This window comes from Liolophura sinensis, chromosome 7, assembly GCF_032854445.1.
Source record: "Liolophura sinensis isolate JHLJ2023 chromosome 7, CUHK_Ljap_v2, whole genome shotgun sequence".
NCBI lineage: Eukaryota > Metazoa > Mollusca > Polyplacophora > Chitonida > Chitonidae > Liolophura > Liolophura sinensis.
In genome coordinates, this window is record NC_088301.1 from 23,672,606 (window position 1) to 23,695,367 (window position 22,762).

Below are 22,762 nucleotides of genomic sequence, written 5' to 3' on the forward strand. Positions count from 1 at the left end.
TAACAAGTGTAACATAAAATTTGAAACATTTTTATTAGTAATAAAAAAGGATGTGACATATAAACATAGAATTAAGTCAGTCTCTCATAAGCACATAATTGGCAGGCAATGTTTTCAATGATCTTTGTACATCCTGTTGTAAGTGGCTGGGATCAGACACATATGATGACACAACATTAGCTTCTTCAGCAACAGAGTCACATGAATTCTCAATCAAAGAGTTTGTGGTGTCTAGCTCTGTCACAGTAGCGCCTTTTACAAGAGACTGGATGGGCGTTTTCTCAGGGTCAAGACAGTTTATTTTTCTCGTCAGTAAAGAACAAGCCCAGAGTAAATCCTCTTTCCATAATTCTGAATTCACAGGATTGAGATGAACAGCCTTTGAAAAGCTAATAACAGCCTGCAATCAGAACAAAACCACAATGTTATGAAAATATAAACAAAGAGACAAATATCCTGGGCGCAGTCATATATTTAGACTTATGTCAGTCTTAACTTTTAATACACCTTTCGACAACTACTCTCCAGTAACTGACATGTAGGCATAAATACCATAAATTCAGCTTACAGCTTTTTACATCACTTGCTGGTTTGGCTGCAACATATACCCTAATTCTTCTAATTTTTGGGACAGACATAAGTGGTGTTGAAAGTAGAATATTACATTTCTTTACCAGCCTTTTGGAAAAGTAAAGATATGAGTATGTTTTTCATTAGATGGTCTAACCATATGAGAAAAAAGAAACTCAATATTCCTGTTAAAATTACATATATATTGGCTAAAATGAGCAGGCCAGGTGTCCGAAATTTTAGAAGAAATAGGGCATGTGAAAAACTGTGCAGGCTCAGAGTAAGCTCTTATAAGTAGGCTGCAGTTGCAAGCTGGTAATTTCACCATTCATATCATTTCTGAAAATTTTTGACCCTAGACAAACGATAGGCAAATATGCTCTCGAACTTTACGTTTTTTTTGACATAATTTTCTTTACTTTCCCATATAACCATAATCTTTGTTTTAGATTTACTTTTCAAGAATGAGTCCTGTCCGGTGTCTGATGGCTCACTCACCAGTTATGACTGAGCTTCACAGCTTGTCTGACTGTTTTCACATGAAGGGACACCCACTCACCTGTCTTACCTCGCCTAGGTTAAGCTGGGTCCTGCCCAGTGTCTGATGACCCACCCACCAGTTAGGACTAAGCTTCACAACAAGTCTGGCTGATTTCACCTGAAGGAACACTCACTCACCTGTCTTACCTCACCTAGGTTAAGCTGGGTCCTGCCCAGTGTCTGATGACCCACCCACCAGTTAGGACTAAGCTCCACAACTTGTCTGGCTGTTTTCACGGCCGGGAACACTTCACACAGTATCATCAGTGCCTGGAGAGAAAAATGACTTTTTTTTCATTTGATTGCTGCTATAACATCATACTAAAGGATTTTTCACTTATATGATGTCAGTCATTTATCCGTCTTGTCTGTCTTAAGCTGTACTCAAAGTTTTCCATTATAAGGCAGTCAAGTTGATAAGTAAAAGAAAGCAGGCGTAATGATATTCCAAAGGAAACTGTTGCACCTTGTGCATACCTCTATCTGACAAACCTCCACACATAAGTCTGCAGTGGAGTCACAAAGATCTTTAAATATATTGTTCTATTATGTTGCCTATTCAGTCTACGAAAACTTTTACTACCTATAAACAATGCAATGATGGATGTGTATATCCCTTCTCCCAGCAAAAATATTTCACCGGCGTTTTTCCGGACTATCCTTAAACGTCTTAGCTCACATGTCACAGTTATTGGTTTAGACCAATCTAGGTAAGCCCACCTGTATTGAAGTCCTCATATTTGACTTGCTAATCAAGAACCATGATAATCAATTTACATATTTAATGATTATTACAGCAAAACCTGGAAACCCTGGTATCACCTGTGCTTTCATCTCAAGAATTTTTGCATTTTTTGGGGAATACTGTAATGCTTCGTCCCACTTTTTTATTGCTTCCCAGTATCTGAAAAAGAAATTCTGTAGATTAATGATCGTAGCATATCAGCAAGTTTGAAAGAGAAACTGATTCCAAGAAGATCACGAAAAACCCTAACAAGTTCTGAAAAGTACCAATAAAGCTCAGTCAATGTTTTACCATCTGCGGTTACTTCAGAACCCTAAACAAGGACATACCGTACAATTATATGTGAAGTGAGGAGTAATCTACATCTTATATCAGATGGTATAATTCCTGTTTGCAGATGCCCATGAATAGGACACACCCTTTGGGTAATATAATACATTTTACTGACATCTACACTTGCATTATTAGACCATTTAACTTAAATTGTATAGTTCACAAATTTTCTGACTTTCAAATCACTTAAAAGTTTTTTTTTTTGTGTTTGTAGCATGGACACTGCTAAAATTAAGTTGTCTGTTAACTTCTGAATAAATTTATACTTATACTTAATTTCACATGTATGAGTTAATATTCAACCAAAATTTTTTAAATGTTTGACAAAATAAAACTTCTGTCACAAGTAAGGATACCAGTACTGTTCGTATACTACAGTTAGAAGTGAGATTTCAGATTTCTTTGAAACAGAATATACAATTTCTCTCAGACAACCATTAACCCACCTCTCAGACTCGGCTAAAAGTGTCCCTTCATCTTTTAGTCTGTTACTCTTAGCATCTGCATCCTCCAAGCATGCTAACTTCCTGCTTTTCGTGGCAGAGAGCCAATCAATATCCTCGTTGTTAAAGTCCTCCTGTTGGTCCTTAGCATCAGTTGAAAATGCCACCGACGCATCTGCTGATACTTTTGAGCTGATTTTTCTTTTCCAACCAAACTTCCATCCAGCCGTTGACATGTTCAATATTGAGGATAGTAGCCGATGACATACAGCTAAATCAACTCGTACAAAACTCAAGAATTTGTCTCAACTGCAGACAGAAAACAAAGCATATAGGCATAACATACAGCACATATATTTATCAAACCTCAGATAAATACTAAATTTATCAATTCACTGATTCATATTCAACGCCATACTCAGGAAATTTTTACTTACATCATACCCTTGGTAAGCCACCAACCTGTTGCAAGTTACCAATGACTTCCACGTGTGACGTAAAGTTTCACACCATACTGATTAAGACAAGGGATCTTCAATGAGGACAAAACTGCACAAACTGCCTGACGATTGTAGTTTACTGCTTATAGTCACCAAGGTACAGTGAGAGCAGAGGAGTCATCAAATTTCCTGTCCAAGGCCGGAATTGAACCCATACGTATGTGTCCTATAGTGACTAAGAGCTAATCATTTTAATCACTCAGCCACCACCTGCTTCCCAAGGGCATATACTTCTGCACTGAGCTGTACCTAAAAAAGTTTAATCTCAAAACTGTCTGTAGCCTAATGAAATTTCCTGGTTGAGGATCATTTTAAGTGATCACTAAAATGGTTTTATTGTTATAAGGTAAGTGATAACAGAGACTCAGTGTGTTTAAGACTCATTTCCTCTCTTCATAATATGTAATAAGGGTAAAACAGGCTCATTTATCTGTTTACTTGATTAACTTGGCTTGAACACCTCATACACATGTACTCAAGAATTTTCAGTAATATGGCATTCGGGTTGGAGGAAGCTGGAGTGTAGATCAAGTCAAGTACACCACTGGCTTCAAAATTAAAGTATTTGAAAACCTTGCATCTTGAAGCCAAAAGGAAATCAGCATGAGTTTGATTCTATCCAGTGATCCTATCGGTGAAGGGCCATCATTTAGCATGGAGAATATTGCTTTATCTCAATGGACTACCTCCTAAATCATTTAGCTCTCCAGTTTAACTTGATGAATTACTCCGCAAACATTCAAGCCTTCAGCTTGCTGTCTTACTCGCGCCTTCAAGCCTTACTCGAGAATACGAGGCGGTGTATGTTTTTACCCACTCGCCCTTGTTAATTAACTCTGATGTACAGGGGTATAGCTTTAAGTCTAATAAGGCTTACAATGTTAAGACCCAGTTCATGCACTAAGTCATTTATGTCGTATTTGGGCTATATCTGTCAAACTTGAGTGAAAAATTATGAACCAGGCAGTCACGTAAATGACATATTTTGTAAGTACTGACAAGAAGTTTGTAACCCATAAGCTAACAAATGCAAGGACACAAAAGAAAAGCCATGCACATTCCCATATGAGGGGAAAAAGCAAAAAAACTAAACTTGAAAGGGTACCTGTCAAAGATTTGGTCGCCATGTTTATTGGTGTTTTGTTACCTTCACGGTGATTGGTCAACGTATGCAATCGCGCTGGCCATTGGTTTAAATCTTGCAAGACTCGCTTTCACATCACGTGGTAAATTTAAATGAACCCAGAGGAAGCCTGACAAGATAGAAAGCGTGAACAAAGCATGTTGGATGTTTTTTAGGTAAAATACTACATATCACTTTAAAATGTAGTTGCGGATGAATTATATGTGGATAAATGTGCTAGTGCAAGTACGCTAAAGACGTAAATCACTAAATATAGTTCAATTTTATTTGTCTGTTAAGCAAGTTTGTCTCGTATGAGTTGACACATGCAAGCGAGCGCATGGCGTGAAAACAACTTGATCTTGTTATAAACATATGACATGTATATATAACAGCAAGTTTTCAATTTCACTTTAAAGCTTTTCACCTTAAACAATTATTGACCACTGTTGACGTGGATATGGCTTGAATCTAGCCCCACTTGGATAGGTCCTATTTAAACACTTTATTCTGTGAGACGGATCGGAAGCTAGAGACCACAGGACCTCCTTAGTAACAAATGGCGTGGGTGAAGAAAACGGTCCTCCCAACGTTATTGCACAGGAATATGCCTATTTTTGAATCGCAGTCAGCGATCTTGTATCCGTTGGATTTGTATAATTTTAACTTTCCAGATAGTCTGAGTATTTCTGCAGAGCTTTCGTGATGTTATTTTGTAGAACTAAAAACATGGCTTGAAACTCTGCCTTGTTTTTGCTATACCCTAAAATGCTCGAAAGGTAATATGTCAAACCCAGCATTGGTAATGCATCTTTCAACAGTAATCCAGACATTTGAACTTTCGAATTGGACAACTCAAATCAGCATCTGCCATATTTGGACCTTTTTTCATCTTTGGGCAGGGTGATGGGCCGTGAAAATATTATCAAACCCAACATTCTGTTTACACAGGGCATGCGATTCTTAAAGAGAAGATTGGGTAGGATAAAATTTTTACTGCCCATCACCTTGTCCGAAGTTAAAAAACAAAATTCCAAACATGGCAGATGTTGATTTGAATTGTCCGATTTGAAAGTTTAAATGGCTGGATTACTGTTGAAAGATGATTTAGCAATGCGAGCTGTGACATATTACATTTTGGTCCTTTTAGGGAATCATTGGATAGCAAAAATAAGGTACAGTTTGAGCCGTTTTTTTAGTAAAATTGTCAGCTTGAAAGTGTATATAACTGAAGTTGGGTGTTACGGAAGGAACGTCCAGCTTAGCTTTTGGCTATCTTTATAATGAACTCGAAGCCTAGAGTTTTATAACCACAGGAATTAAACCATTCACCGATTCATGCCATGTCTGATAAGTCCTTTCTAAACGATGTCTGCATCCCAAAACAGGTGTCATCTGTGACTCTTACATCTCAACTCGACTGCACACGCAACATCCTAACGATGTTCCTCTCGGTAATGGCACACCAGCCCTGAAATCACGAGACCGTCACGGCTGAAGCAGCAGCCATTTTGCCTTCACCAGAGTTATGGATCTTGAAAAAGTTGTTGTTCCTGCATGCTGCATGTTTGTTAACCTTGAAAAAACAAGCCTAATGGGGGACTTGTTTTGAAATAGGTTGCAGTGTCGTGAATGGAAAAAGTAGAATAAGATACATTTATATATATTTTCATCAAAATTTCTCACAAATATACATGTATACCACGTGACTAAAGCCAGTCCAAATCTGCTGATGTATAAAGCAGGATACTGTAGATTAATCATAGCTACTGTAGATTTCATCTGGTGATGAAATTGATGTTTATTTACTTTCTAAACATTGCCAAAACTTTGACACAGGATCAATGAGATCTTAACAGTTGTTCTCTTATTTTCAAAATGGTTTGTAACAGTCACATAAATCATTGTTAGGAGCCTCTTTGGTCAAGCGGTTAGTGTGCCAGGGATGCCGTGGTGCAATGACTTAAGAGCCTCTCACCAATGCGGTCACTGTTAGTTCAAGTCGGGGTCATGCTATCTTCCTCTTTGGTTGTATGTGGGTCTGTCAGCTACCTGATGATCGTGTGTTTCCCCCCAGATTATGCCCAGTTTCCCCCACCATAATGTTGAGCCATCGTCGTGCAAGTGGAACATTCTTAAAACACAAATCAAATAAATGTATAAATAATTGTTCAGCATTGCCAAAAAAAAAAAAATTCTCTTTTTGGATGTTTTTTACAGGTATGACTCCAGTAGTTGGACATTTTTTCAAAGTATATATGAGTCTCATTTAAAACACCTGGACATTTTGTAATATCATGGCAGATGACTGTGGGATTATTACATGTACTGTGAGCGTTGAAGAAATTAATGGAACATCAGGAGTGGCGAAAAGAGTGCAATATCGTAATGTCACCATGACCTTAGGAAGAAATGAATTCAGGGACATCATCCTCATGGTTGACTTGGGCAAGCGACAGGTGAAGTACAACATTCGGGAAATGCAAATGCACAGGAAGTTTGTGAAGGAAGGTAAAGCGACATTGATATTTACTGAGTACAGGACACAGCTGTTGATCAGTAATTGTCCTCCAGATAAACTTATTATATTTCTACGAACACTGTATGGAAAATTAGAATGCGGAAAGATCAAAGGCTTTTTGAGTGAACGTCAGAAACTGAGGTCTGATCTGCAGCGTCAGTTTCAAGAGATTAGCCCGCTGAATGTTAAGGATCTCGATGCTTTGCAAACCAAAAGGACAAAAGAAGCGGAAAAGAAAGCTAAAAGGTTTGCCACACCAAAAGGAAAACGGAAAAGGAAAGACACAGATGGAAATATGGACAGCGAAAACAAAGAGAATATGCATCCAAAGAGTTTAAAGCAACCTAGGAAAGAATTAGCATCTGTGTTGTCTTCAGCCTCCATTTTGCAGTCAGTAAGACTTTCTAAAGAACAGCAGATGGTTCTCACGGCAGTTCGCAGTGGCAAGAATGTATTCTTTACTGGAAGTGCTGGTACTGGCAAGTCGTTCCTTATGAAGAGAATTATAGGTTGGTGCAGAATTTACGTCGTCCTTATTTTTGTACAAGGCTATATTAATTTTTGTATTTCATTACAGTTGCAGTTGTATTTTAATTAAAAAAGTTGTAAGGGTTGAAGTTGCATGTCATTTATGACATATGTCAGGGTCTCAAATACTGTGATATTCTAATCTGTAATAATTTCAGACTGACAAAAAATGTCAAAAATCAAATTGAAAATCATCATTACAATTTTTTCCTTTCAAAAGCTTTTAAATTCTGCATAAATGAAAGAGCTATGACACCCTTTGGTGATTCTGTTCCTTGTGTACGTAGCTTCACTGCGATGGAATTTTACAGTTTACCACTGTCTGGCCATTCTTCAAAAATTCTTGTGTTGGGCAAAACTTGAGCTAACCACAAAAAGAAAAAAATCGGAACATTTTTAAAAAATGTTTAAAAAATGCCTGACAAACGCCCTAAAAACTAAATCTGTGCATCAATGTGTAGAATATCACAAGTGACAATGTACTCATATTCTACCTGTGATCCGAGGCATTTTACAGGTCAGCATTTTTTTGGTTTGATATTATAATTTTTTTAATCAATTGCTATTGTTTGTTTTGTGTTGCTGTGAAGTTGCTACAGTGAAGAAAAAACTGCAGTCAAATGTACCAGTAGTATTTATTTTCTGTGTTACAGGTGCCCTCCCACCCCAGCATACGTTTGCCACAGCCAGCACAGGGATAGCAGCTTGCCATATAGGAGGAACCACCCTACACGCATTTGCAGGTAGTTCCATACATGAACGTGTCTGATAGTGAATGTAAAGTCAATCCTAGGCTTGAATTTTTCATACAAATTTTCATATTGGGAACCTAAATTCATTAAGGTGTACAATTGGCTTTTCTCAGCCAGACAGATCATGTGACTCGCAAATTCCCGTTTACAGCAATGTTCCAATATTACAAATCTTGCGTGATAATGCGTGGAAAGCAGATAGTGAACCTGGGTCTCTGAATTCAGCCCCAAGCTGCAAATGGTCATGGGTTCTCCTGGGCATTGCCCCGTTTCTTCCCACCACCGCCTTCATATAAGTAAAATATTGTTGAGTACAGAATCAGACACCAATCAAATAAATTCAGCTCTTAGTCCAAAAAGTCTAAATTAAGATGAGACTGAAATTGTTAAAGTGCATTTACTTTGATGTCGTAAATGATCAGCAATCAATTAGTAATTTACTTGTAACTATGTATAAAATGTATTTTCAGCCTTATACAGGATATATTTCATGAATTTCTCCATGCTATGGGATCCCAACGGTTAAGTACACCCAAATTATGATTAAAAGTTGTCTTAGGAATGTGCAAGACAGTCATACCCAACACTGCTGGTTCGTCTGTGGATTTAAGTCACCAGATTTATCGTCTACCAGAAGAAGGGCGATGATTTATACAACTTACCTATACCTGACCGCTGTAATATGTGAAATGAAAAATTAGTGAATGGTATTAAACATCAATAATGCAATAAATTATAAAATTAATCAACAGAACACAATAGGGAAGTAATACACATTGTTTGAGAAAAAACATTACAAAAACAACACAGTCAGTCAGTTTGTGGTGTCATTGTGTGTGAAGCCGTTGGTTTAAAGTGAACATAAAGTCTGCCACTGTATATACATAGAAAAAAGGATATAGGACACAGTTATCACAGAAAAATATGTGAAAAATTATGAAAAGATTTAAAAGCCGAGAAGATGAAGTTCAGCATTGGAGGTATGGCACGGACAAACAATTCACTCTGAATAGCCATGTAAGCGATAGCTTATGGAAGCTCTTATGAACTTTGCCAATCACTAGTGCTGAAAACTTCACTTGATAATTGGCTGTCGCATTAAAAAACCTATTATCTCTCGATTGTCAGTTTGGTTTCCTTTAAGTATAGACAGATACCGATGCAAAAAATCGGATTTTGTAGTTTAAGTGTTAAACTGTGCATTTTGGACCACACATTTATGAGCATAGGGTTACAATGCGTGCGTGTTGGGCAGTATCTTGAGTTGGCAAGAAAACCTCCTTGGGAGAGTCATTTCTTGAAGAAAAATATTGTGACGTTGCATTATTAGCAAAGTCAGATTTATAAAGAAAATATCTTCCCAAACTCTGCATGAAAGAGCAGATTAGAAGGTCCTGCTATGTTCTGTAATTTCCCTGATGTCGGTACAGCCAGCTGGGTGAAACCCATGTAGGTCGAAGACGCAGACGGGCAGGCCCGCTAAAAGACGGCTGTTGTGCCGACAAAGATCGTCCTGACCAAACGTCAAGCTAAAAGAAACATTGGCCCTTTAAAAACGCAACATAACTGATTGCTTATCAGACGATTTTGTTTGTATTTTCTCACTCACATTGTTTAATAACGATGTTACCGGAGAAGGTCCTAGCTTTGTGACATCACTTTAGTTAGCTATAACATGGCAAAATGACGTCACCAAATGAGCGGCTAGATACTGACGATCATTTGCTATGTACTTTGTTGATAAGCAGCGTAGAATTTTGTAAATATGTTTAGAACATTTCTGGAATACTATGTTATTAATTAATTCAGATATAGTGGCTGACTTTATGTTTACTTTAGGGCACAGTATATGTAGAGCCAGTCTGCCAGCTCCAGCGTAGGGTGGTATATGTATAGCAGAATATAGAAACCTTATCAACTGGGATTTTATTAATGTTATGAATTATGTTTATGGTTTGGTTTAGGTGTCAAATAATGCAAAAATAATGATATTTTGCCAGTGGTTTTACTACCATGTTAAAAGACAGGCTAATAGCTCTACCATTCTGTAAAGTGTCACTTTGCATATGGATGTCATCATAACTCAAAAACTGAGTAGCAGTATTAAATATGATTTATGAAATTATTTCAGGTATAGGTTCAGGTAAAGCTGACCTGGCTCAGTGTATAGAGTTAGCCTCAAGGCCCCAGGTGACTCAGCAGTGGAAGAGATGTCATCATCTGATCATTGATGAGATCTCCATGGTGGATGGAGACTTCTTTGATAAGCTGGAGGCTGTAGCGAGGTGAGTGGAGGTGATTAGGTGTGATGACTTTTGACAGCTAGGCTGACTGTGGACAGAGACTTCTTTGATAAGCTGGAGGCAGTAGCAAGATGAGTGGAGGTGATTAGGTGTGATGACTTTTGACAGCTAGGCTAACTGTAGACGGAGACTTCTTTGATAAGCTGGAAGCTGTAGCGAGGTGAGTGGAGGTAATTAGGTGTGATGACTTTTGACAATTGGGCTAACTGTGGACGGAGACTTCTTTGATAAGCTGGAGGCTGTAGTGAGGTGAGAGGAGGTGATTAGGTGTGATGACTTTTGACAATTAGGCTAACTGTGGACGGAGACTTCTTTGATAAGCTAGAGGCCATAGCAAGGTGAGTGGAGGTGATTAGGTGTGATGACTTTTGACAATTAGGCTAACTGTGGACAGAGACTTCTTTGACAAGCTGGAAGCCGTAGCGAGGTGAGTGGAGGTGATTAGGTGTGATGACTTTTGACAATTAGGCTAACTGTGGACATATACTTCTTTGACAAGCTGGAAGCCGTAGCGATGTGAGTGGAGGTGATTAGGTGTGATGACTTTTGACAGCTAGGCTAACTGTGGACAGAGACTTCTTTGACAAGCTGGAGGTCATAGCAAGGTGAGTGGAGGTGATTAGGTGTGATGACTTTTGACAACTAGGCTAACTGTGGACATATACTTCTTTGACAAGCTGGAAGCTGTAACAAGGTGAGTGGAGGTGATTAGGTGTGATGACTTTTGACAACTAGGCTAACTGTGGACAAAGACTTCTTTGATAAGCTGGTGCCGTAGCAAGATGAGTGGAGGTGATTAGGTGTGATGACTTTTGACAATTAGGCTAACTGTGGACGGAGACTTCTTTGACAAGCTGGAAGCTGTAACGAGGTGAGTGGAGGTGATTAGGTGTGATGACTTTTGACAACTAGGCTAACTGTGGACAAAGACTTCTTTGATAAGCTGGAAGCCATAGCCGAGGTGATGAGGTGTGGTAAATTCTGACAGCCAGGCTAACTTTGGACGTCGATTTCTTTGATAAGCTGGAGTTAAAAGACTCTACCATTCTGTAAAGTTTCATTTTGCATATGGCTGTCACTATTGTTTCATAATAAGTGCAGTTGATGGGGTGTGGTAAATGCTGGCAACCAGCATTTACCTAACCGTGGACAGAGACTGCCATTTTAAATTGATTTTAAGCTTGCACAACTGTATTAATATTTTTTCTGAGTACCCTGGTTAATGTGAATTTTGGGTGAAGAAAAGTCTGGAAATTGGAAGTCTTTGAAGTTAGTATACGAGCCCTGTTTTGCTTTTTTCTTTTTTTTTTTGGTCAGTTAAATTTATTTCAACTTTTGACCCCAAATACCAGTCAGAAGTGTATTTTAATGACTCAAATACTGGTTTGCTCCCCCTGTTTTTCTTGTGTAGACAGGTACATGTAGACAGCTCTAGCTTAACTGTTGCATATATGTTCTACATCTAGTAAGCGCTATCTTTGTGTAAACTATAATTATGGATGTAACTTGAGTAATTATAAAAGAATAAAAATAAAACGATCTTATCTCTTGTCTGGTTCAAAAAGTAGAGACAATAATCACTGATGTTGTAGTCTACATCTGAGCATGCTTGACCACATTAGGTCAGAAACTTCATCCATGGCAATGTAGTTCAACATAAATATCAGCTGACGTTATACTGTTGTCTGTTCACAGGACTGTCCGGAAGAGTGATGTGCCTTTTGGGGGCATTCAGCTTGTTGTCTCTGGTGACTTCCTTCAGCTGCCTCCAGTCATCAAGGGGCAAGGCAAAAGGAAATTTTGCTTCCAGGTACTGCTTGTTCATCTTGTCTTATGACCTTTATATGGTTGAGAGCCATTGTAAATCTGTGTTACTTTTTGTCAGTAATACATGTAAGGTCAGTTGTAGATTCAAATTGTTTGTGCATTTACCTGAACAGTTACAAAAAATATATATTTTATTTGGTAGTATTGAGCATGTTCAGTAAAAATTGTAGACAGAGCAGAACATGGAGTTACCTCCCTTTGACTAGAGTATACAGTACACTGTAAATGTGTTGGATGAAGACATCAGGATACTGTTGAATTTAAAGATACAGGTAGTGTGAACATGAAATGTTCAGAGATTAAGACTTGGCCAGTTATGAGAGAGTCGGGCTGATAAAATGATGAGTAGGACTTTGTGGGAAATTAATCCATATGTTTTCTTCAAGCTTTGGTTGTAGATCTTTTTGTGTTTATGTGCATGTGTGTATTTCAGTCTAAGTCTTGGAGGGATGTGATTCATGTCAATATGGAGTTGGCTGAGATCAGGCGACAGACAGACAAACAGTTTGTGGACATTTTGCAAAACATACGACATGGAAAGTAAGTTTGGTTAACTTTATGGTATGATTGTTTTAATTTCAAACAATTATCTATTTTTTTTATGGATCTTTTACGCCATACTCCAGAATATTTCACTTACTGTAATTCTTCAGCTTTTTTCTAAAAATATTATTCTTCGCAGAACAGTAAAATTATATTTTTGGTGAAAACCTAAAATTGGCCATACCAACCAATGTAATTTTGTCTCCAAAATCAAATTAAGAATATGCTTAAACTGCACTGAAAGTTGTTCTTTTATATTGGAAAAGGTTGAGGAATTAGGGTATTCCTAAACGGCCAGCATTATTTTGGGAGAAAACCAAGCAGATTGATTCTAGAGGTGCAGAATGCATTCAGGCTTTAGACAGGGAATTCTCCCGCTCTAACTATTCATGTGGCCTTCTCCATGATGATTCATGGGGCTGTTTGCTCCACTTGTTTTCTTCCAGTATAGTGTGTTTGCCACATGTGATCTACAGATAAACACGATATATTGGTTCTTATTAAAATTACTGTTCAATTTTGCCATGTGTGATCTACAGATAAAATTGAACACTAATTTGTCATGGGTCTTGATTATGGCATTATTAAAGCATCAATCAGTCAAAGTAATAAATAAGTAATTTATTCACTGTGTTTAAAGAATGAATATCTATTGATGAATTTAATCATTGTAAGCATGACTAGACTGACTGGTAAGAAATATGTTTGTGTACAGTATACGTCACGTACCTTTGCTTTGTGTTCCCATCGTGAACTGGGCTGGCAGTGCTGATGAACTCAGACAGGGGGCCATGTGTTTAAATAAATATTTTCGGCACTTTTTGGAAAATCTGTTCTTTTAATACTACCCTAATTCCTCAACCTTTTCACATATGAAAGAGCAATTATCAGTGTAATTTATGCACATTTTTAATTTGATTTTTTTTAAAAACTAAACTACATTAGTTGGATTGGCTAGTTTCAGGGCTTCACAAAAAGTATAATTTTAACAGTCTTAAAAGAAGAATGCCTTCCCAATATGCTTGAAAAAACACTTAGCAAACATGCATAATTATTGAGAATTACAATATGTAGAATTGTACATCATACAGTGGTTAATTTTCTGTTACTCATAAAATGTGGGTCTTTATGATCGCCAGGTGTCCAGAGCATGTGACTGAGGTTCTGAAGTCAACAGCTAACAACAACTGCAACATGAATGGTGTCATAGCAACCAGACTTTGCACCCACAAGGAGGACGTCGAGCAGCTAAATTTACATCACCTGAAGAAATTAACAGGTGACAAAATTTAATCTATATTGCGACATGTTCATGGAACATAGACGAGGGTCAGATCATACCAAAGGCTCCACTAAAATCAGGATTTGTAAGCATTGATGGAGAGGTTACCTCCCCTACGTTGACAACACTCAAATGGTTATAGGAAAACATGCATACATTTTTGGTTGTTTGTACGAAGTACTGAAATTAGCAACAGTGAAAAACACATTTTTATTCTGTAAATGTTTGTATGCTAGTACAAAGGTTTGTTTATGAAATAAGAAGTACTGACCTGTGTCAGAGTCTACCGTTGATTGGCGTCTGCTGGAAGAGATAAATGAAATAACTGTGACATTTTAATTCTACTGGTCTTTGTCTATTGATGCTAAAATTTACAGAATTACTGTGTTATGTGCAAAGAGGTTTATCTACAAAACCGGGGGCCTTCCTGGTGTAGTGATTAACTTGATAGCGGTTAACCATGACTCAGGAGCCTCTAAACAACAAGATCTCTGTGAATTCAAGTCCAGCTTATGATGGCTCCCTTTCAGAAATAAATTCTACATTGTTTTGTATGTAATTTTACAAATACCTAACTTCGTGACAGGTTTTGGCTGGTAAGAAATTAATTACCGAAACATTAGACTGACTTCAGTGTCGGCATAATTTACCATGTAGCATGAGCCCGGGGGAAACCCACGACCATCCGCAGGTTGCTGACAGACCTTCTCACGTACGGCCGGAGAGGAAGCCAGCATGAGATGGACTTGAACTCGCAGGGACCGCATTGGTGAGAGACTCCTGGGTCATAAAGCTGCACTAGCGCTTTAACCGACTGAGCCACGGAAGCCCCAGGCTAAAAGAGGATCATGATTGAATTAATAGTCACCAAATTGAATGTATTGTTCTTATGATGTAGCATCACTACGTTTAGTAGCATTGTTAAGATGAAAGACATGAACTCTGGATACTGTTAGATTACTACTATAGTTTGTCTCTCTCGTCAGTACAACATGCACTCCTACCAGTCACTGCTTAACACTCCCCTCACCCCTCGGCTCCTATTTTTAAAAATGACTAAAAATGCGTAAAACACCGATCAAATAAAGAAATAAATTCAAAAATGACCACAATTACAAGGAAAGATGATGTTCCCTTGTGATATTTGTATGCATATTTACATGTTTGTTTCAGGCAGCTGTCGTTCCTTTCAAGCCACAGACACGGACTCTGTGTATACCAGCATGATTAATAATCATTGTGTAGTTAAAAATCAGCTGGACCTCAAACTGGGTGCTCAGGTAGGGGTGTGTCAAAATCATCATTGACTTTAATAACTCATGTTAAAGGAGAAGAAAACTTGAAAGCATGACCCTATAGGCTGAAAAGAGCACATTTTTTTTCTATTTGGTGGTGCCTGCTGCATAATTTTGCGATTTTTCCTTGCCATACACTAAAGCCTGAAAACAGCAAAGCTGACATAAATCATGTCCATCGCGTCCTTCATCTTTAACACTTGTAGTTTATGCTGGGGATGTGTTGCCTCTCAACCAATGAGAGTCATTAAAACTGCCGGCTTGTTCGTGTAAACTTTGAAACTACGTCCAGCATTCCAGTTTCCCGATTGTCAGAAAACAAATTGTACTGTTCGCTACCTTCTGGGAAGAAGAGTTCTACCAGAAATGTACGAACTGTACTTTGGCAGTTTCCGACGGCAATTCTCCTCATAACACAGGAGACTTCAGTACTAGTTCTTAGGCAAAATGGAGTTACCCACAGCAGATTCTGGCACTGACTTTATTTATTATTTATCAACTTGAGGTACATATTAGAATTGTGTTTATGGCATACACCCGATCATGCTGAATGGCTGACAATGAAGGTGACAGTGGGTTAAAGCCTCCAGCCTTGGTTATGCTTCAGTACATTTAAATGTGCCATATCTGTGGCTTAAATTCAACATAGGCTAGGCATATAGTTAATTTACCTATTTATCTCACACCAGCCAGTGCGTTACCATTCTGTATGCCTGTGATATAATCTGAGACTTTTTGACAGTATACATATAAGTAATGAGCAGTTCACGGTGCTTATGAAGCATTTTATGTGGTCTCACATGAAGTTTATTGTTGCACAGAGGGAAATATTTTCGAGCATGGGTTCAAATATTATTAGTAAATAAAGAGCAGTAGCCACAGTGCCAGCAACAGGAGTATGGTTGTGCATGGGTTTCCCCCGGGCTCTGCCCAGTTTCACCCACCGTGATGCTGGCCACCTTCATATAAGTGAAATATTCTTGAGTACGGCATAAAACACCAATCAAATGAATCAGTAGCCACAGCAGCCTGTCATGTTTCTGCTGGAAGTTGCATATTGTCTTGATTTTTGTCTTCTGTCTGGTTTACGTGGCGAAGGCCGTTTTTGGAAGATGTGTAAAAAGTGTGTGTGAAGTGAGTCTTATCATGATGATGATGAAGTATTGCTTGTATAAATTACACGTTGTTGTTGTATTGCCAGTGCATGTTGTTGTTGGATCATTGTCACTTAACTACAGGTATTAACATATCATACTCTCTACTCCACATGTACAGTTTTCAACGCTCACTTTACATGACTTACGCTAAATGATCTAAAATTTTGCCAGCAAAAGTGCATTTTCAGAGGTAAATAAATGTCGCAAAATACTATCTTTGGTACTGAAACTTACAATTTTCCAGCAGAACATCATCACATGTTCCAAACAAACCTCAAACCATACTCCCTAAAACGCATGCTTCGCTCACTACCTTGTGCTTTACATCACTGCGGCCAATAGCAAAATTTGTACAGATATCTTGAAGGTCGCCAAGGTTACTGGAGTCTTGGTGATGAGGCTGGAAGTAATGTCCGAAAACACAAACAATCCATCTCAACCTTTGTCTCTTAACAATACTTTATACACATGCACTGTCTTTATCAAGAGTACGTACAACATGACTCTAATCAAAACCTAAAACAATTTTATTAATGTTTGTTGATTAAATAGTTCCGTGAGAGGACACAAGTGATGAGGCTAAGCCTAACTGTGCACCAGTGTCCAAAGGTCCAGCATGTCTGTGGGTGGCAGTGATGAGAAATGAAAGTTAGAGAGTGATGCATGCGCTGTAAGGAGCATGCCTTATAACACCTGTCTAAAATCAATAGATTTTTCAGAATCAGGAATAATGGGCAATTTACTCATGGACGAAAATTTATGGTCATTTAGGGTAGCTAATCTTCAGTCATACATTTGTTATGATGATGACTAGATGTTTAACAGTTCTGTGTGAATAATACTGCCAGTCAATAATTCATTCAGTCAGTCAATGATTCATTCAGTCAGTTGGTTATTTGAGCATGATGACTAGATGTTCAGCATTTCATGTGTGAATCATACTGCCAGTCAATAACTCATTCAGTCAGTTGGTTATTTGAGCATGATGACCAGATGTTCAACAGTTCTGTGTGAATCATTCTGCCAATCAATAATTCATTCAGTCAGCTGGTTATTTGAGCATGGTGACTAGATGTTCAACAATTCATGTGTGAATCGAACTGCCAGTCAATAATTCATTCATTCAATGTATTATTTGAACACGTTTTTTTTATGATCAGGTGATGCTGGCAAAGAACCTTGATGTACAGCGCGGTCTTGTGAACGGAGCCCGAGGAGTGGTAATAGGGTTTGAAGCCGGAGAGACAGGTGCGTATTGATACAGATTGTTCCCTCTCTTCTTCATTCTTTTCATAATTCAATGACATGTTATGTGGGAAGGTCTGAGATCAACCTGCTCAGACCTCGGGTCTCGAGTCTCTATAATGCTGGGAAAGTGAAATATTCTTGAGTACATCGTAAAATACCTATCAAATAAATAAATGAGACACATGATTGAATGTAGTTTTTAGGTGAATAAAAGGGAAAGACGATCATGTATGTATAATAAAATTTAATGTACATTACTTTGCGTGAATTGCATGAAAGAACTTCAAAAGCTAACAAGCACTAATACTTGTAAAACCCCTTGTTTTTGAATGTTTCAACTTCATGTTTCTCTAAAGGCTTTGTCGTAGCTTTCATTTTGAATCAATTTGACTTCTCACTCCATTGCCTAGGGACAAGGAAAGCTGTCAGTACAAACTGAATCTAAACTTAATCCTTAATCAGTAGTACATGTATTAATCATTGCTATGTGGGAAGGATTGGCAGCAACCTGTGGATGGTTGTGGGAGGAAACCGGGCTCTGCCCACCATACCGCTGTCGTATTAGTGAAATATTCTTGAGTTCGGCAAGCAAATAAATAAATAAATAAATAACCATTTCTTGGACAAGCGTATTCACAAATTTAGCACAGCACCAAAAAGTTCTGATGTTAGGACTGTGTCTATACTATGAAGCCTTGATCATAATTCGATAATCCGTGTTATTCATGTACAATTTTTTTAGAAAACATGTAAGAAATTGTGTACAAAATGCTGTTGAATTGCAGTTTTAAGTTTCAGTCTTATGAAGGACAGTTTAGCTTAGCTACATGTATCTCCTCTGTCATATTTGGTACAGTGTTAAACCCCAAGCATTATTCATTATTCATTCATCCTATTCATTCTGTCATAGTTATTTAGTTTATTTGTTTATTTATTTGATTGGTGTTTTATGCTGTACTCAAGAATATTTTATGGTGGGAGGAAACCCATGACCATGACCAGGTTGCTGACATACCTTCCCACATACAGCCGGAGAGTTAGCCAGTATGAGCTGGACTTGAACTCACAGCGACTGCTTTGGTGAGAGGCTCCTGGGTCATTACGCTGCACTAGTGCGCTAACCAACTGAGCCACGTAGGCCTCTGTCATATTAGTGAACCAACTGTAATTGTCAACTTATTAATATTAAAAATTTTGATTCTTTGAATAGTCACTAATGGAAAACAGATGTTACAGCTCAAACATCCAGTTTTATTTCATTTGTCTCGCCTTGATACAGTTGTAAATCATTATGGTACTTACCCAGCAAAATATAATCGAGGATTTGCCCGAATGTGTTAAGCAAGCCTGTTGCGTTTAATGCAGCATGCAGGTGAGGATATTGTTATAGATCAATTGTAGTGAGATTAAGACAATGCTCAGATAAGTTAGTAAATTAAAAATGTGTTACTGAGATGTTTGCTCATAGCCTGGGTTTTGACCTTTGGGTCGTAGTATTGACTAAGATTACCTCAGATTATGTAATATGAAAACATCACTGATAACATACAGTATGGCATTTAGTGAGCATCAGATAATTCAATATTAAAAACCACTATATATGATTTGCAAATGCAAAGCTTGTAGGCATGAAAATACGAACGTCTGACTTGTAATGTTTAATATTTTGGGCAGGCTACCCAATCGTGAAGTTTCTCAGTGGACTGAAGGAGACCATCAAGCCTGTGCGATGGACATTGCGAGCTCCAGGGGGGGTGCTGGTGAGTCGTAAACAGGTCCCTCTACAGCTCGCATGGGCCATATCCATCCACAAAAGCCAGGTATGCATCCTTAATCCGCACTTAGGCATATGAAAGTTCACTTAGAACTGCATCCGTATTAACAGAGTTACCCATTTTAAAAGTTAGAAAGATATCCTACTGTAAAATTGTGTAAAGTTTTTTTGACCTATGTTTGCCACTAAAAATATACAGGGGGGGGGGTGCAAATGATTAGGTTATTTTATTACACAACAAGGTATGACAAAGGCCATGCGGTTGAAATGTCTTGAAACTGCAAAAAAACAAAAGGCACTGGTTTAAAGAAGCCTTTAACAAGGAATATATGACGATCCCCTCTGCTGGACTTGACCTTTAATACTGTTATAAGATGAATCATTTCACTGTAAATCAGTTGCCTTTCACCTGTGTGGTATTCACATTTTTCTAGCTTTACCTTCCTGGTGAAAAATTTGTGCACCACATCATCGTCACATTCATTATTCCGACACTTTTACCCCAGGGTGCAGCCCTTATGTCCACTGCAGTATGAAATGGGTTAATGAGTAATTCTTGGCAAACAGGAACACACGATTAAAGTCTCAACACATCATGTGGGAACTTGACGCAGAGATATACACTAGCATCTGAAAGAAGGGTTAACTCTATATAAACAAGTCACACCTATTAATATTCAGTATACATGCATTTCAGTAAACAAACTGTTTATCAATTACACGGACGTCTGATGAAATAAATGATATAAGAACAAGTTTTGACTTAACAAGTGTTGTCTAATCATTAAAATGTGTGAAAATAAATGCAAATTTCAAAATGTACATACCCAACCATATTCATATGTATGTCATGTGAAATGTTTTTTAAGCACATTGTGAACAGTCGAACTGTACTCCTCATTCATTCACATTTTATACAGTAATATTTTTTTGGAAATATCAGTGCAAATTAGAATCTGTCTCACTTTTTGTAGCAATTGTTTTTTTTGTGGGTTCATTTTGCCGTCGGGCCTGACTGCATGTAAAATTTTGCATATTTATGGGTTATTTATTTATTCTGATTGGTTATTGTGTTCTGTGTTTAACAATATGTATCCTAAATCCTCAACAAATTTGACCGGTAATTCGTTAGAATTTGAAAAGTGAAACTTCGTGTTTAGGTAGGGACACATATGAACTTACCAGAAATTAGAAAATAACCTTTCCAGTTAGGGTAACATTCCTCTTACATGCCAAAACATGCACTATGTGTGTGGGCAGATTCATTGGGGATTTAAGGTTTTGTCCAATTTTGAAAGAATGTTAGGGGCCTCCGTGGCTCAGTCGGTTAGCGCGCTAGCGCAGCGTAATGACCCAGGAGTCTCTCACCAATGCGGTCACTGTGAGTTCAAGTCCAGCTCATGCTGGCTTCCTCTCCGGCCGTAAGTGGGAAGGTCTGCCAGCAACCTGCGGATGGTCGTGGGTTTCCCCCGGGCAGTGCCCGGTTTCCACCCACCATAATGCTGGCCGCCGTCATATAAGTGAAATATTCTTGAGGACGGCGTAAAACACCAATCAAAAAAAAAAAAAAATGTTATGCAAATTCATTTTGTAGCCACTCACACCAAATTCCAAAACAAAGTTGATCCCAGTTTTGTATATTCTCATTTGAGACATAAATTCTTTGAAACTGTTTTCTTATTGCTACGTCTTCAAAAGGGCAGTTGCATATGAGAAATAATTAATTAGAAGTAAACCACCGATTACATTGAATATGTGAGACACTTCTTGAATAGAGCGTATTTTTTGTCTGTCACATTCATTTTCATCCATCTGTGCATCATTTTGGGTTCTTGAGTCAGCTGTAATTTAATCATACTCACTGTACACTTGAGAACTAATCATAACAGATTCCTAAAACTGACAGCTTACATTCAGTATGTGGGCCACATGGTTGATGGATTTTTTATGTTTCGCCTATCACACATATAAAAACTTACCCTCTGAATATACTTTAGTTACTTTCTGTCCAAGAGAGACCATTTGAATCTAGCAGGGGGGCCTTCGAGGGGGTGAGCACGGCAGCACGGCGCAAATGACCCAGGAGCAACTCACCAGAGCGGTCGCTGCGAGTTCAAGTCCAGCCTGTGCTGGCTTTCTTTCTGGCCGTAAGCAGGAAGGTCTTCCAACAACCTGCAGATGGCCGTGGGTTCCCCCACCACAATGCTGGCTGCCATAGTATAAGTGAGATATTGTTTAGTAAATGGGGATTTAAGGTTTTGTCCAACGCCAATCAGATAGCAGACCATGGGTATCTGTATGGGCAGAGTAAGACTTGTGCATGTATGATATATTGTATGATCTTGAAATGCAGGATTTACTCTCTACAGACTTTGTAACTCATCTTGTTAGAAAACTGTAATTCTGCAACCTTTTCACATGTTTACAAGCAAATTTTGAGTTGACAGGTAAAACTCTACCGTTTGTGAAGCCCTGAAATTGGGCAGATCAACCAGTGTAGTTTTGTCCTCAAAATCATTAAAAATGTGTATAAATTGCACTAAAAGTTGCTCTTTCATACGCGAAAAGGTTGAGGAAATAGTGTAAAATATATATATAGATATATGTATGTATTAACTCAGGGTTCTACAGATTAACACAGAAACATGACCAAAACTGTCAATGTTTGTGAATGAATGAATGAACTCTTTGGATCACACTGTTTCAGGGTATGACATTGGACTGTGTGGAGATCTCGCTGGCGAGGGTGTTTGAGTCAGGACAGGCTTACGTGGCTCTGTCGCGAGCAAAGAGCCTGACTGGTCTGAGAGTGGTGGACTTTGACCGCAGCTGTGTACGAGCAGACCCCGAGGTGCTTCGCTTCTACCACCGCCTCCAGCTACATCAGCGAATGATGCAGACAGATCTAAATTCTTACCTGCAGGAGCGTTGATTTGCAAAATGACGTACGCCCATCTAAACTGATACCTGGTGCAATACTTACGTGAAGAAAACAAAATGTCTTTCAAAAAAAAAAAAAAAGCTGATTCTGTAGCAATGAGGGCGAAATCTCAGATTGTGCAGTTGTTAGACTGATGTGTGCAAGTAATCATTAGTTAGGATGTGCAGTTGTTAGACTGATGTGTGCAAGTAATCATTAGTTAGCAAAGGATTGAAAAATGCACTCATTTTTTTAGACTTACCTTTATGTGTTCACATCAATAAAGTGGCATATGCTCTTTTTTTTTTAAGGTGCCTGGGTGGGTTGGTGGGGGTTTTGTTTTTTAATTAATGGTCAA

General features: G+C 38.3%; 2 protein-coding genes across 2 annotated transcripts; one reads left to right on the forward strand and one right to left on the reverse strand.

The window, feature by feature from the left end:
• Positions 1-9: 9 nt before the first annotated feature.
• LOC135470758 (tetratricopeptide repeat protein 33-like) lies at positions 10-4,278 on the reverse strand. Its single transcript, XM_064749797.1, has 6 exons — positions 4,237-4,278; positions 2,635-2,940; positions 1,933-2,014; positions 1,255-1,380; positions 1,130-1,222; positions 10-400 (listed from the first exon to the last, which is right to left on the reverse strand). Exons 2-6 carry the CDS (start codon positions 2,865-2,867, stop codon positions 77-79), a joined length of 858 nt encoding a protein of 285 aa, XP_064605867.1. The 5' UTR covers positions 2,868-2,940; positions 4,237-4,278; the 3' UTR covers positions 10-76.
• A 2,219-nt stretch (positions 4,279-6,497) lies between these two features.
• On the forward strand, positions 6,498-22,445 carry LOC135471435 (ATP-dependent DNA helicase PIF1-like). The gene is made up of 10 exons (XM_064750679.1): positions 6,498-7,284; positions 7,957-8,046; positions 10,187-10,340; positions 12,054-12,168; positions 12,619-12,725; positions 13,868-14,007; positions 15,184-15,290; positions 17,623-17,710; positions 19,385-19,530; positions 22,192-22,445. Exons 1-10 carry the CDS (start codon positions 6,552-6,554, stop codon positions 22,414-22,416), a joined length of 1,905 nt encoding a protein of 634 aa, XP_064606749.1. The 5' UTR covers positions 6,498-6,551; the 3' UTR covers positions 22,417-22,445.
• The last annotated feature ends 317 nt before the right edge of the window (positions 22,446-22,762 follow it).